At 37.5% G+C, this 15,510-nt stretch overlaps 1 protein-coding gene across 3 annotated transcripts in view; it reads right to left on the bottom strand.

The window, feature by feature from the left end:
• Positions 1-15,510, bottom strand: part of LOC124965505 (contactin-associated protein-like 3) — a 214,094-nt gene that overhangs the window by 49,160 nt on the left and 149,424 nt on the right. For all 3 annotated transcript variants that reach the window (XM_047526489.1, XM_047526491.1, XM_047526490.1), the window contains exons 12-13: positions 14,729-14,848; positions 2,446-2,646 (exon numbers count right to left, since the gene is read on the bottom strand). In XM_047526489.1, the coding sequence (XP_047382445.1) occupies positions 2,446-2,646; positions 14,729-14,848 (321 nt within the window). The remainder of the gene's footprint in view (positions 1-2,445; positions 2,647-14,728; positions 14,849-15,510) is intronic.

Here is a 15,510-nt window from a genome sequence, read left to right as displayed (position 1 = left end):
AAAAACACATCAAAAGGAATCAGAGGCTGAAATGAAGAGGAATAGAAAAGTTACTAATGGACAAGATACACTGCTCTATTTCCTCAAGTATTTTGGCCCTGAGTTGATTCTCTTCAGCCACAGGTACAATTCTCAGTCACCTTGGCATTCACTCACAATGTGGTAACTGAATACTTTCCCACAGCATCAACACTGTCACACTTCCTTTTTAGCAACCCATGATTAGGTCCCCTGAAACATTCTAATACAAAGACCTGGAAGATGCTGGAAGACAAAAAGTGTCTTTATAACACTGACATTCCCTGTTTTGGGGGGAATACCAGGGATTAAACTCAGTGTATTCAACCACTGAGCCACATCCCCAGCCCTATTTTGTACCGAATTTAGAGACAGAGTCTCACTGAGTTGCTTAGCGTCTTGCTTTTGCAGAGGCTGACTTTGCACTTAAGTTCCTCTTGCCTCAGCCTCAAGAGCTGCTGAGATTACAGGCATGTACCACATCTGGCTGACGTTCCCTATTGTGTGTTAAAAATTGCTTAGAGACACATGTTTAATACTATTTTCTTATTTTTCCCCTATGACATGGTTTGGCTCTTTATTTGGAATTGTAAAGATTCACCTTCTCGGTGCCTAAACTTTCAGTTGCAAAACCAAACAAACAAACAAAAATTGCTAAACTATGGCCCTGGTCTTGATGCTCCTCTTGCGCTTAATTGAGGTATTGATTTCCCAGTACTTTCTGAGAATTTGTTTCATAAAAATTTCTGGAAATAAAATGGAACTGTATTTCAAATGCCATTTGCCCAGCTCTGCTGACACTCTTTGCTCCCTGTATTGCAGTCATCCTGTGATGTTCTCACTCTGCAACATTCTAATGAAGGCTCCAGTTGAAGGCTTTGATTGGCATTACTCCTCCTGCACAAAGGAGTGCATCCATGTTCTGTACACCTATTTGCATCTTTTTATGATACAGTGCCAATTAATGCAATGATTTGAATGAATTTTAGGTCACACCGGCTGCCTATCTTATCATCAGTTTAGAACTTCTGGAGATACGTGTATCTGCAACTCAGTTTGTCTGAATTAAGTGTCTACTAAAAATTCTCCTGAGACAGCATGTAAGAAATTCAATATATTTTGAGTGCATATAATGTATTCCCTTTATTTTCTTTAGAAAGTGTTTAACAAGTTTTAAATTCTTTTCTCTGTCCATCTTTTCTCCTAAGCCCAAAGAAATACTTGTTTGTGTCACTCTTGTTGTTCTAAATATTTATATAGAGAAGGTGACAATTAAATAAACACTTGCTGATCACCAGAAACACACCAGCCCTTCATGCAGGAATTCTTTACTGGGCAGTACTCTACTTCTGGAATAGACCATATATTGGGGATACATGAGTTTTACTCCCTGACTCACTGAATGATTTTTTTTCTGACTGTTATTGGTTAAGTAACAGTCAGGGAAAAAAAAAAAATAAAACTATTCCATTTTCTCTGGTTAAATGACCCAACTTTGATTGTTCTATGGCACTGATTTACTGTCCAGGAGCCAACTTTCTCATCTTTCTGGGAATATACAATCTTAGTTCAATGAACTATATGGTAGCAATGGATTGACAATAAGTACTAAGCCTCCCAGCACTAACTATAAATTCAATATACCACAGAGCTGTGAATAAGCAGCATTTATTTCACATGATTTATAGATGCTGCACTACTAAGTATTGGAGAGATGGGTGTCTTAGGTCTGACCATTCAGAAAGATAAAAGGATAGCCCAAACCCACAACTGCTGAGTGACAGACTTGAAACATGACCTCAGAGAACTCTGCCTACCACTCCCCAGCATGCCTGATCAGAGAAGGCAAACCAGCCTCCAGAAAACCATGAGGTTTCATGAAGGCAGCAGGGTTGGACATATTCAAAATCTGAATGACTTCAAGGGGAGAAGATACAAAACCCAGCATAGACTAAAAATAAATAATCAGCCATCTGCAGAATTACACTGAGTCCTAAAAGAACAGTAGGATACCAACTCTGTTCTCTAATTAGCAATTATCCAAGACACTAGTTGCATTCAGTTTGAGAGAGAATCTCATGGAATAATCACCTTCAAATAACTAAGCCTTGCTGTTAGCAATCTTTTCTGAAATAAAATAAGTGAGGCAACACTGCCCCACATAGTGAATGAACACTGCATTCCAAAGACCTCATCAGAAGGTCTTTATTGCTCAATTGCCCAAGTTAGGCGGGGAAGAGACTTCAGACCACTCACAGCTTTCAGCAAAGAGCAGCAACTATTGCCCTGGCTCTCTGTCCCCAGGGAAAAGCATCTTTGTACTTTCCAGGCTGTGATCTTGGTGCTGTGAATACAGGAGTTTCATGAATCTGCAGCCACTTGCTGCAAGCTCCCGGGAACTAAAGTCTGCAATGGCTGATGACTTACCAAGGTGAGTCAAGGTGAGCCTTGACTTCTTGCAGTGGAAAACCAGGTCCTGTTGGCAGTGGTCCGCCTGGTCAATTAGGGCCTGGAGTTGGTCCATGCTGGCCATGTACTTGAAAATCACAGGCTGTGGGCTTTCTCCACGAGAGCTTTTGACTCTGGACAGGTGGGAGCCATTGTGCTGCACCGAAGTCCATGCAGAGTCTTATGGGCAGAAAGAGGTTGGGAGGGAGGGAGCAGAACATGACTTGGCTAAAATGATTGAAATGAGTATGAAAATCAGAAGCATCTCTTATCTGAATTAAGGCTTTTTTAAATCTTCAGATCTCTTTGAGATTAAGATCAACATAACTGGAATTCTTAAGATATCAATATTAAAATTTGAAATTTTACTGAAATTTACATTACTGTGTATCTGCAGTAATTATCTCTGGTGAAATCTGTTTGATAATTTAGTTAACATGGTAAAAAGGACCAATGCTGAATTTCTGTGATATAATACCACAAGTTATAAATATTTTTCTTTTTAATAAGCATAGTCCTTTCCAGATCGAGTATCTTTTTTATTAGATAATCAAATGTATGTATAATAGACACATTTGTGATCATCAAAAATTATACAAAATCATTCTTTCGAGGTGATGGGGATTAAACTCAGGGTCTTCTGTATGCTAGGAAAGTGCTCTACCACTGAGCTACAGCCACAGTCCTAAAATAAATATTTTTGACTAAAGTTGACTAATAGGGTGTCAGCAACTCATTCTGTGGTCAAACACTAAAATACACAAGACATTTGAGCATCTAATATATCTATTCCGGGTAATAACCATGGTGACACAAATGTCAGCTGACAAATTCTGACATATTTCTCTCAGAAAAACCTGTTTTTTAAATGAAGGAAATTAGAAAAACTTAAAATACATTCCAAAATGTTTATAGAAGAAAAACTTGACTTTTCTCACTTTTCCTGCAATTCATCTTACATCATAAAAGCATAAAAGCTTCCATGGTATAAAGGACCTATTCAGTGGTGTAAAGCAGACTTGAAGTTGCCTTAACTGTTCTCTATAACATCGTCACATGACCACCTCCATATAATGTGAACTTGGTAAAAGGATGAGTTTCTCTATATATTCAGAAAAATTCCAAGTTACCAAAGACACAAAACAGTTGTGTAGAGTTTATGTTTACTCTCTTTAATGGCTGCTACATGAACAAGATTTAAAAATCAAAACAAAAGGAACCTCCTGAGAAGTCCCCACAGGACCCTGCCCCCGCTGTGGGGACTTAGTACCTGGTTAATCTTCCATACCACGTAGCAAGGACAAATCTGACAGCCACATTGCTGTTTATAGGCCTGGAATGCAGCAGATACCACCAGAAATCCAAGAACTCCAAGGACCAGGGAAAAGAATTCTGACTCAAAGCATACAAAGAGCAAGGTCACAAAATATCCCCAAACTAGCAAGACAGGAACAAACTGAACTGGGAGGACAAATGTCCATTTTATATTCAATGGCATTAGAAAAAAAAAAAAAAGACTTAAGAGGTCACCCCCTCTCTGTTGGCTGTGGGCATTCCTACAATCACTTGAATTCCATAGTTGGTTTTTTTCAACTTTAATCATATTTTCACTGGGCAATTTGCATTTCAACATTTTCATGAAAAATTAAATAAGTGAGCTTAGCATTTACTTTCTGTAATTACCTACTCCACCCCAAAAAGGATTTAACAGTGTAAAAGATTTAACTGTGAGAGGCTTGAGAGCTTATCAATTACAATGCCATATTGTCATTTATTTTCATGGTTTATGACATAAAGAAAAATGATGTGCCTGAACAGTTCATATGGGCTAGTGGTCAGTGTGATAGATTTATGGTCTTGCTTTGTTAACACATGACAAAAGAAATCTCCTTCAAGTACAAAAGGGAAGATTGAAAATAATCTCTCTAAGTATTCTTCTGGAAAAAAAATCGTAATTTAAATGTTCTCCCTTTATAGTGAGATTATTTAAAAGACCCCGAGTAAGACACACCATGTTGCTTTGATATTCCACAACACATTACTTTCACTAATCTCAAAATCTATTACCTATAAGAGAACTTTGAGATCACATAATATGACCTTAGTTTTCAAGGATGAGGAAACAGACCAAAGAATTTAAGAGAACACCACCTTGGAACAATAAATAGCTGCTCTGTAGTCTGAATAGCCAAATAGAACTGAGGAAATTAATTGTAACCGTGGACAAATTTTAAAAGGATTTTTGAACTATCCTTAAATCACATGAAAACATGTTCCTCCAACTTGCCAGAGCCCCTTTCATCTGCACTCATGCAGGGTGACCACTGGCAGTTCCTAGCCCACCCTCTAAAGTTCAGGCAAATGAACTTGCAGCTAATTTAACTTCATAGTTTGGTGTGATTAAGCCAGATACAAACAACACTGACGCTGTATCATATAATATCCCTTGGTTTCTGTTTACTTTGCTAAAGTATGCCTGCTTTCCAATTTTTGAAACATCCCACACTGAGTAATACACCTTTGAGCTATGTAAAGAACATTTACAGGAAAACAAGTGACTTGATCAAAAAACATGTTTATTTTACACATCCAAAGCACATCTGCTATGCTCATATCCACCTCCCCAAAAAGAAAGAAGAAAGATCTCATTAAGAAAAATTCAATGTCTTTACAATTAATAGATCTGTCACTCATGGAAAGTAATTCTGTCACTTTGGAAATTGAGTCAAGAGAAGATGCCTACAAAAGAAGTCCAATACATGCCTACACACTACCTCTTTGGAGATGAGCCCAGCTGCCTACATATCCAAGTTTAGAGAAGTTTGGGACAGCATTGTGTCTAAATGATGTATCTTATAACAATCTATCTTCAGATAAAGAACTGGTCAGAAAAATTATGCTCAGTTTCATGAATAAGGACACACTAATAAAATCACTAGCAGCCATCCTGCATCTACAAGGAAAAGTTGGTCACTGTATTGTGCCTATGAGAAGTGCAGTCCCATGTCAGCTTTCTCAGAAGTTCCTCCACTATATTCCTATTCAGAGATGGCTGTTATCTTTTACTCAGTTTAACTCTCTTACTCTACAGATGAGAAAATGGAGGCCTGGAAAAATTAACTTGCCAACTTAACAAAATGAATCAACTTCATACATTTCTAGGCAACCTAAGTGCTAGTCACTGAGCTTTCTGAATTAGTAAAGATGTTCAAAGATGGCAGAGGTCTGAGGGCTTCCTTAGGTACCTTCTACAACTAAGCCCTATCCTGCATTTCATATTGCAAAACTCCAGTATGAAATAGAACAATAAAACTAGATCATGGACATTCATGTGCACCTATAAGACATATAAGACCCATTCCTGTCTATGCCCTAAATCTCAGAATTACTGGGTGTTATGGTTTGGATGTGAGGTGAATCCCAGAAGCTCACATGTGAGACAATGCAGGAAGGTTCAGAGGAGAAATGATTGGGGTTTAGGAGTCTTAACCCAATAAGTGAATTAATCCCTGATGAGATTAACTGAAGTGGTAGGGTATGGCTAGATTAATTGAAATGGTAGGGTATAGCTGGAGGAGATTGGAATTGGGGCGTGGCTTTGGGGGTATATATTTTGTATCTGGAGAGTGGAGTCTCTCTCTTTCTCTTTCTCTCTCTCTCTCTCTCTCTCTCTGCTTCCTGATGATATGAGCTGCTTCCCTCGGCCACACTCTTCCACTATGATGTTCAGCCTCACCTCGAAGCCTGAGGAATGGAGGTGGCCTTCTATTGACTAGGACCTCTGGAACTGTGAGCTCTCAAACTTTTTCTCCTCTACAACTGTGCTGGTCAGATCATTTAGACACAGCAGTGAAAAATCTGACTAAGACACTGGGTCCTACCATGTTGTCCATTTGTCAAAACCAAGGATGATTTGGTATCTGTGCCTTACTCAGTTGAAAGGCTGTCAGCTCTAAGTGATAGCTTTCAGGCTCCAAGTGATGGCCATCAGATCCCAGCTCTGACCCCAAAGTCCTGGGAAAGCCCAGGGGGTAGCACTTGTCATGGCTCCACAATTGTGAGTCCTTCTAGATCAATATTTATTTAGGGCCCTACAAGGACTGTCCATCTTGTTCTGGAGTATTGGGATTTTCCATGATTTCCCTGAATATTTTCAACACAGGAAGATGCTATGAGATGTACCTAGATATCCCTATCACTCAACAGCATCAACAGCTCTCTCCTGCAAATCCACTTCAAAAGCTTTCTGTTCTGCACAGCCTCATTTCCATGGACATTCAAAGGGTGGCCATTTCACTTAATAAGTCACACTGAACAAAATTATGGGTGTCTGTCTGCTCATTCATACATGTAGGCATCGACTATCACACTTGGAAGGACTTCTGCTCTCTTGAGGCAATCATATATGTGCTTGATCTCTTTCCAAATGCTCAGTTAATGCTATATTTAGTGTCTCCCTTTGAATTTCAACCTACCACATGGCACTATAGCAAAATCATTTGTTCATGAAAAAAATTGTGCATACACTTATAAAATTAGATATGGACAGAAAACCATGTCATTGTCAATAGAAATTATGGCTTATTATCTATAATCTTGGAAAAGTGAAAAAATGAATTTCTCTGAGCCTCATTTTCTATGTTTAGTAAATGAAGAGACTGGGTCAAGAGGCATCTAATGACCCAAAGTTATCATTCTAGACATGTTAAGGCAACTATCAAGCAGGTTGCTGACCTAGCCAGGTTCTGAGCCTTTGTATTTTTATTGTTCATCAAGTCTCATTTCATGGTAAGACTGTGGCATTTTGTTTGTTGGAAGAAAGAACAGCAAAATAAACTTCCCTGCAGCATTTGCATTTCTCCCCTCCGTGTGTAGTTTAAGGGACTTGCTGTTGCATTTCCTATCTGCAGATACACTGGTATGCCTGTGTAGGAACTACTGTTAGAAGCTATAGAAAGCCAGCCAGAGTAAGTTGCCCCAAGTGGAAGAGGGAAGGGCTCTTTTCAGGCAAATGCCAGTATAAAAGAGATGTGGGGTCATGGTACAGGAAAGTCATTAGAGTAGCAATTCTTTCTTTACTTCTCTATTTTTTAATTCCTCATATTTCAACATTATAGATTCTGTATAATAAGAAATATCTGCAAACAAAATACAATGAATGTTCAATGACACTATGAATATTGCCAACCTCAATTTTCGTGATGAAAAAATAGAGCGGTGAAACAACTGCTACACTGTCCGACCAATGAAAATACCCGTTGCAGCAAAGGTGCCTTCACTAGCAGTTCACTTGTGACTGAACCCACACTCACGGCCTCTGTTAACAAATTTCTTACAGTGAAGCTTGTATGGATATAGCAAATGCAAAAATGTATAATGTTCCTGACATGTTTGAGTTAACTGAATTAATATGTATTCACCTTACTCAACTCAAGATCTAGGAGAACAGTTTGTTTCCATTTTGTTTCTTAAACAGCATAGTATGTGGAAATTTGTGGTATAAAATAAACTTGTGGAATGATTAAATGAATGTGTGAATCAAATGGAGAATTAAAAATGAAGTTGCTTGATTAAGTAGAGAAGGGAATACTATCAAGAAGATAGAGGTGAAAGAAATAAAAAAGTCTGTAAAAATAAACAAATTAAAAAATACAGCAGAAAGTCTAACACCACTCATCCTATAGGTTTTAAAAAACTATAATATAAATTGTATGTGAGGAAGTTGAGTTGACTCCTTTTGTTACACAATTACCCACATTCTAATCATTATTTCAATCACCTGCAGTCAATTGTAGTCTAAAACCACTAAATGGAAAATTCCAGAAATAAACAATTTATGTTTTAAATTGCACTCCATTTTTAGTAACACAATGAAATCCCATGCCATCCTACTCCATCCTGCCTGAGACACGAATCTTCCCTCTGTCCAGAGTATCCACACTGTATATGCTACACACCAATAAGTCATTTAGTAGCCATCTTGAATATCAGATCAACTGTCATGGTGTCAGTGCTTGTGTCCAAATAATCCTTGTTTTACTTAATAATGACCCTTAAGTGAATGAAGAGTGAAGCTTACAATTCAGATATGTCCATTTCCTTCCTATAACACCATTCTCTTGAGCCTCAACTGTCCTCATGATGCAATACCTGATTACCAGAGTGTCTGAGCACCTAACAGCGACACTGTGTTTAGGGCAGGCACAGCTGAGAGTGCCATTGGAAACCGCATTTCTCATCAAAAAAATTCCATTCTATTTCTTTTCATAGAAAGGGAATCTATCTGTCAACATAATTTCATCAGCAGGTCTTTGAGACTAGTTTACTTTTTTGTTTTAATTTGGTTGTTTTGTACTAAAGGTATGAAAATACATAGAAGATGTCCTTTCCAAATGGTGCCAGATTTTTACCAACAATATAATTTTTGTCATTAATTCAGAATTCTGATTTTTTTGCATATTTTTCAAAGTGTTATTGACTATTTCTAATAATTAGAGACTATTTAATTGTCCACAGGGATTGTAGCATCCTTGGGAAGGTAAGCTTTGCACATTGGAAACCTTTCCAGGCTGTGAGAACAAGAATTTAGTTCTCCCTTTTTCAGTGGTAACTAGATTTGTCAAAGGGCACCTCATGTGACTCATCCACAATAGTGAATATTAAGGACAATTTAGCTATAGCTTTTTCTCCTTCCTTGTATTTTCCCTGGGAACATTCTGCATTTTTAAAACTTTCAATTAAATATTTTCTTGCATAGTTTCTGAAGATATTTATTGGTCTTTGGATTGGCCTCTGTGTTCACCTGTCAATACCACACTGCTTTCCTTTTGGCTTTAAGTTTAATAAAAATTCTTGTTATTTAATATTATTTGGACATTTTTGCTGAAGCATTTCTAACTCCTGTTCTTGGTCCTATTTTTTTTTCCGCCCCCTCTATGTTCCATGATCCACCTGATGTTCCACCTCAAATCTAATTTATGCCTCAGAAAATTTTTCTTATCACATGCAACAAGAATATACTAATTTCTGAATATTTTAAAATATAAGAATTAGGCAATGATAAATTTCTATACAAAACAATTATGCAGAAGGCATTATGAAACAATAATCTGTACTTAATGTTTGTCCATTTGCAATGTAATGTGAAAACACTCACAGTTACTATTCTTTGAAGATAAAAATTTATACAGCAATATTGGTCACTAAATTATTGTTCATATTGTTCATAAATCTCTACATATGTACACGTATGCCGTTCTTAAGATTTTCAAAGATGAAATTTCAAAAGTTCAGAATTTATACAATATACAGAATTAATGCTTTATATTTTATCTTAATATGGGTGAACAATTCTTGTTGCATTTGCGAATGAAAGACAGCCTCAGCAGGATCTACAACAAACTACATAAATGATAACAGACGAGTTGTTTAGGTAGCAAAATGAGTAGTTGCACCAAGGTTTTGCATCTGCATAGGCTTTATTTTCTCATTCTGTGTTGACCTTTGCTGCCTTTCTATTTTAATTTTTGGTGATGACAAAATTAGGGTAGGCTAAACACACTTATATCAAAGAACCTTGATTCCAGCATGGTAGTTTTTAGACCTGTGTGCATGTGAGAATCTCTGGGGAAGCTAAAAAAATATAGCCTGTCCTAGGATGCTGCACAAAAGCCATTGGCAGAAAGCACAGGTGCCCCTCGGAGTACGAGCATGAGGGAAGCTGGAGAAGCAGTACTCAGTTATAATTCAATATGCCCCCTCACCCACCACTGAGGTTACAAGCAGTGGGAGCCAGCTGGTCAGTATAAATTAAGTCATAAAGTCACATCCGAATATATATTTTTAAAAATCCCCACTGCCAAGAATATCATGACTACTCTCCGGGTTTTAAGAGTATATATTACATGTTCTTATTAGCAACAGATCCATAGTTCATATATTCAAAACTGGAATCCTTGGCTTCATTTTCAAATATGCTCCCTCCCAAGTGCTCTCCATCTCTTTTGATATGTCTGTATCCACCTGGACTCAGATAAGACAATGGAGTCATTTGTTCTTGGTTCCTCCCTTTCTCTGAACTGACCTCTGGTCCACTGCTTCTGATGCCAGTATTTCTTACCTTCTCTTTTGCTCCAAATTAGCCTACAAATGCTCAACTTGGCTCAATAACTAGAGCAACTCGTTAGCTGATCTTGCTTCCAGAAAAGACATAACATGATGGCTCAAAGCATGAACCATGCTACTGATGTGCATCCTCAACCTGCCCCTTTATAGCCACATGACAAGAGGGAAGGGATGCTATATGGATTAACATGACTGCAGCCATCTTGAATCATAACCACCATGACAGTCTCAAGTTGACCCCAGTTTGGTTTTCCTGCATAGTTAACCCAGTATACTATAAATAGACATGTTAGTTGTGTGTAGAACTTTATAACTAGACCCTGGCACCAGGAATGTGCCTGATTCCTAGCTTAAGATAAGCCAGGTACATTTTGGTTTGGTGAAGTCACTTTTGTCCTGACAGATATATATGTCTCTTCCTCTGACCCAAATAGCTGAGGACTACTTTGTCTCACTGCCACCCAGGATCACACTTCTGTAGGTTCTCTAATTTATTGCACCCTACAGTCCTGGATCTGTTGGCCTCACTTCTATCTCTGGTCTCAGGGCACCTTGGGGCCAGTTCTCATATACTAGGACTGGGTTGTCCTAAAACACCCACCTTCTGCGCCCATTCCACCATAGCCTTCCCTACTGCAGGCACCCTGTGGTCCCAGGGTTTTTGCACTTATTGATTCCCTCTGTCTGAAGATTCTTTCTCTGATTTTCTCAGAGCTGGACTGTTTCATGAACTTGGCTCTAATGGAACTTTCTAACTGAGTGCTTTCTCAATCCCTCTATCCAAATTTATAATGCACCCATCAGTAGTCCAAATCCCTTTTTCCCATTTTATTTTGCTTCAGGAGACCTGCTGCTCTCTGCTGCACTGCACATGTGACTCACTGACCATGATAATGTCTGGTTCCCCACCCAAAAATGTGTACTCCACAGTGCTGGGATATTATTCAGCTTCACTCCCAGCAGTGTTTATAGCATGCCTAACATATAGTAGAGCTCAGTAAACACATGTCAAATGTTAGAAGCTTTATTGCAACTCCTCTGTATTGTATCTTTTCAAGAATGTTTCTTCTGGTCAACCTGGGGAAGGAAATGATATACTCAACAGATAGTTTTCAACTCCTTGACCCTGGGAATAAATTGACCACAGTGTTAGCAAGCTGATTTTGCATTTTCTCTCCCATAGGCAGACATCCTTTATCACCTTGGGGCAAGAAAAATAAGCTTATATATAACTGAAATCAAAAGTTGTGCATCTACTTTTTTTTTTTTTTCCTCATTTCTTACCATTTTGACTGTAACTACTTCTACCTTCTGCAAGGAGTTGCTAAGTTTCAGCCTTGGAAGGGTAACGGCAATTATAAAGAATAAAAATACATTACTTGCATCAAATTAGTACATTCCTCATGATTAAGCATTAAAACAAAATGCCTTTAAACCAGTCATACATCCAAAGGGACTTTATAAATTTGTACAACTATCTTGTCATGGCTTGAACCACATGTTCACCTATGATGATTTAAACATTTTCTGTTTATTACAACCATAAACTGTGGACAGTCAAGAAATCAATTTCCAAGTCTTCCCTGTGGCAGCAAATGTCTTTCTTTATAAAGGTGACCTTGGCCTTACCAAGTCCGCTGTGTTCGTCATCTTTCTGTCACCACAATAAAACACCTGACATAATTAACTTAAAAGAGTAAAGGTCCACTGGGGCTCACAGTTTAGGGGTTTCCAGTTTAACATTAGGAGAACCCAATACTTTGAGTGCCTGGTGGGTGTGCCAGATGGCAATACTGGGGAGTGCCTGGCAGACCAAACTGCTGTAATCTAGCTAAGAATCAAAAGAGGAAGAAGAGACCAGGGTCTCACAATCTTCTGGGGTTTCACTATTTGTCTCCTGTGACATGAAGATCTTCACTAGGGACCACTTCCATAATGTTCTTCCAACTCCTGATAGTGCCAGCCTGGGGATGAAGGATTTTATTCATGGGCCTTTGAGACTTTCAAGACCCAAACTATAGCACCTGTTAACAGTTCATTAGCAAAGCAGGTACAGATACCAAAACCTTACTGATCATGGAATGTCCTTGGGATCTTCTCTACTTTTCTGTGGATCCTGGGATTTTTCAGTGGATATGAACCATGCCTACAGGGTTAACACAAAATTATGAAAATCTTTAACATGCCCTAGAGTTCAGTGATAATTAAGCACCTAACTAATAAAAGAGAAATGTATTATTGGGATGCCATTATCTTTTTAAAGCTTTAGTTGTTCCTGTCTGATCCACAATAATGAAAGCAAAATAAGAAAGACACTGAGTAACTTGGAAGCCTGCTATCACCACTGGCACTGACAATATCTCAGAAGATCTCCTTGGCTGTTTTCACGCATATTTTATTGATCACTCATCTTTAGGTTAAATTAAGCCAGTGCATTTCTCTCTGCAATCACACTGCTTTAATGAATGATAAAATGCTGTCCCAAATCCTAAAACTTGCTGTACCCACATTCATAGCAATGCCCTGACAGCTCTCTCACTTTGCTGATACATTCTCAAACAGGAAGATAAATCTAACCTAATTCTGATTATATTGTACCATTAACCACACCAAAATGTTCAGACTTTGTTGTACCTATGAAGAGGTAGTAGGTCTAAAAACTACATTGGGATTTTTTTAAGCTACTTAAAAGCCCTCATAAATTTTTAATTTTTCCCTTCTTGTGAAAATTGCAGCTTTATCATGGCAGTATATGGTAGTAATAATAGGGATACCAAATTATAGTTAAGTCATAATTAGCTTAGTATCATCTAGAGTTGATATTTTTTTCTGAACATTATCTCAGAATGTATAGGGTCTAATTCTGCAGAGGCTGAAGTACCTATTTCTAGAGCACTAGAGTAATACAGAAAGTTTCTCAAAGGAGGGTTGTCCCCTTTTGTTCAGTGAAATGATGTTGAGGAGAGGTGCACACAGATACAGTTACAGAGGAATGAAGAGAGTTGTATGTTCAGAGAGGCTCACACCAATTAAGTTATGGTAGTTGTCATTCTCTAGACTTCACAATTTAGTCCTTTGAGCTCCTGTACTTGTAGGAGCAGATGTCAAGGAGTCAAGGATTTGTGTACTACATGTATTTATTGCTATCCACCACACACTATTATTTTATAACTGGTTTTCTAAGTAAAGAAGCTATTCCTTAAACACTGTTGCACATAAATACATGGTTACATGAAGTATATATAATTTAGAAACATCTATTATCTTCCAGAAAAATTCATGTGCTTATCTAAATAAGGCAGTCTTAGAAGTACAGAGTGGAATGGTGGTTTCTGGGGTTGGACAGGTGTGAAATGGAGAGATATTGGTCAAAGGGTACAAAGTTTCAGGTATGAAGAATGAATAAGCCCTATAATGTACAGTATGGTGATTGTAATAACAACACTGTACCTTATACTTGCTATTTACTAAGATAGTAGATCTCAACTGTCTCACCAAAGAAAGAAAGAACTATAAATGGCATAGGGTGATGGCTATGCTAATTAGCTTAACAAGGGCAAGCATTTCATCATGTATACATATTTCAAAACATCTGGCTATACACTTTAAAACTGATATAATTTTATTTATGAATTAAACCTCAATAAATCCAGAATAAGATAAAATGCTTTAGAAAGATACAAAAGAAAGCAAAGAGACATTTTCATAAATTTAGAATATGAATAGAGGACTGGTGGAAATGAAGCTCACCTGTAGAGCATTTACCTAGCAGGTGTGAGGCTGCAAGCTCCATCTTCATCATCATAAAAAAGTGAACATTCTCTGAAGTCTTTGACATTTATTGATGTAAAAAATCATTCATCCTTTTTGCTTTAGACTAATAAGCAAAGACTAATTGGTAATTATTTCACAAGGGAAGAGAATTTCCAGAAAATAAGAACACAACTTTTAACCACCACCTTTTAACTGTTTCATAACATTTTTAACACTTCTTGGCCATCAAATTACAATCACAATGTACATTTAAAGAAGCATATCAACTTAAATAAGCAAGTTAAATGTTTGACTTTCTTCATTTTGGTTTTGCACACAGCAAACACACACAGGAATTTAACTATTACAGAATAGCTTAACAAACCTGTCATGTTACAGTACACAAGAGCTGGTCCCAGAGGGCCACTTCCATCTAAGTCAATATAGTAGAGGCCTGAAGAGTTTCCTCTGTGCTTGTAGGCTTCACAGGACCGCTCGTACAAAGCTGCAAAGAAGACACAGTGTCACAGAGGGGCTTCAGGGGAATGGGCCCCCCCATGTTGCTCATCGTGTGGGACTTTTCTCCCATGATGCTCATCTTGCATCATCCTTGGTCACATGTTCTCTAGGAGAGTGTTCTTCCATTTCAAGCAGGCAGTAAGAAGATTGAGAGGCACAGAGTGAAAGATTTGGGGATATCACTGTGAATTGGAATCTTTGTTTTCAAAATCAAGCAAACTGAACTTATTCTAGTCTAATCGGAGTTCTACCTCATAATATTTAAGCATCTCAAATGTACCTGCTTAAATACTACTGTTACCTAATAATCATTTATTTTTTAAAAAACTTTACTCAGTAATAATACCTTTTGTTTACTTAAACAATTTGTATTTAAAATTTTTTTCAATGAGTTGAATTTTACACGTCAGCAACTCTTTGTGCCGTTTTAAGTTCATTCCTAAAAGACACTTCCTTAAATGCTTTGCAAATGATTATCAAGAAAATTGAAATTTATAAAATCAAAATATCGATGTCTCTTTTTAATTTTAATTTATTCTAATCCATGATTGACTTTTTAATTTGTATAACAAATGCTTTGCTGTGTACAAGGCAAGTGATTAAAATCTGAGATGGTAAACTTAATTGATATGTAGCATAATTTTAAAT

The sequence above is a fragment of the Sciurus carolinensis genome, chromosome 15, assembly GCF_902686445.1.
Source record: "Sciurus carolinensis chromosome 15, mSciCar1.2, whole genome shotgun sequence".
Lineage (NCBI taxonomy): Eukaryota > Metazoa > Chordata > Mammalia > Rodentia > Sciuridae > Sciurus > Sciurus carolinensis.
Note: the sequence above shows the minus strand (reverse complement) of the source record. Positions and strands in the feature narration are given on the sequence as shown.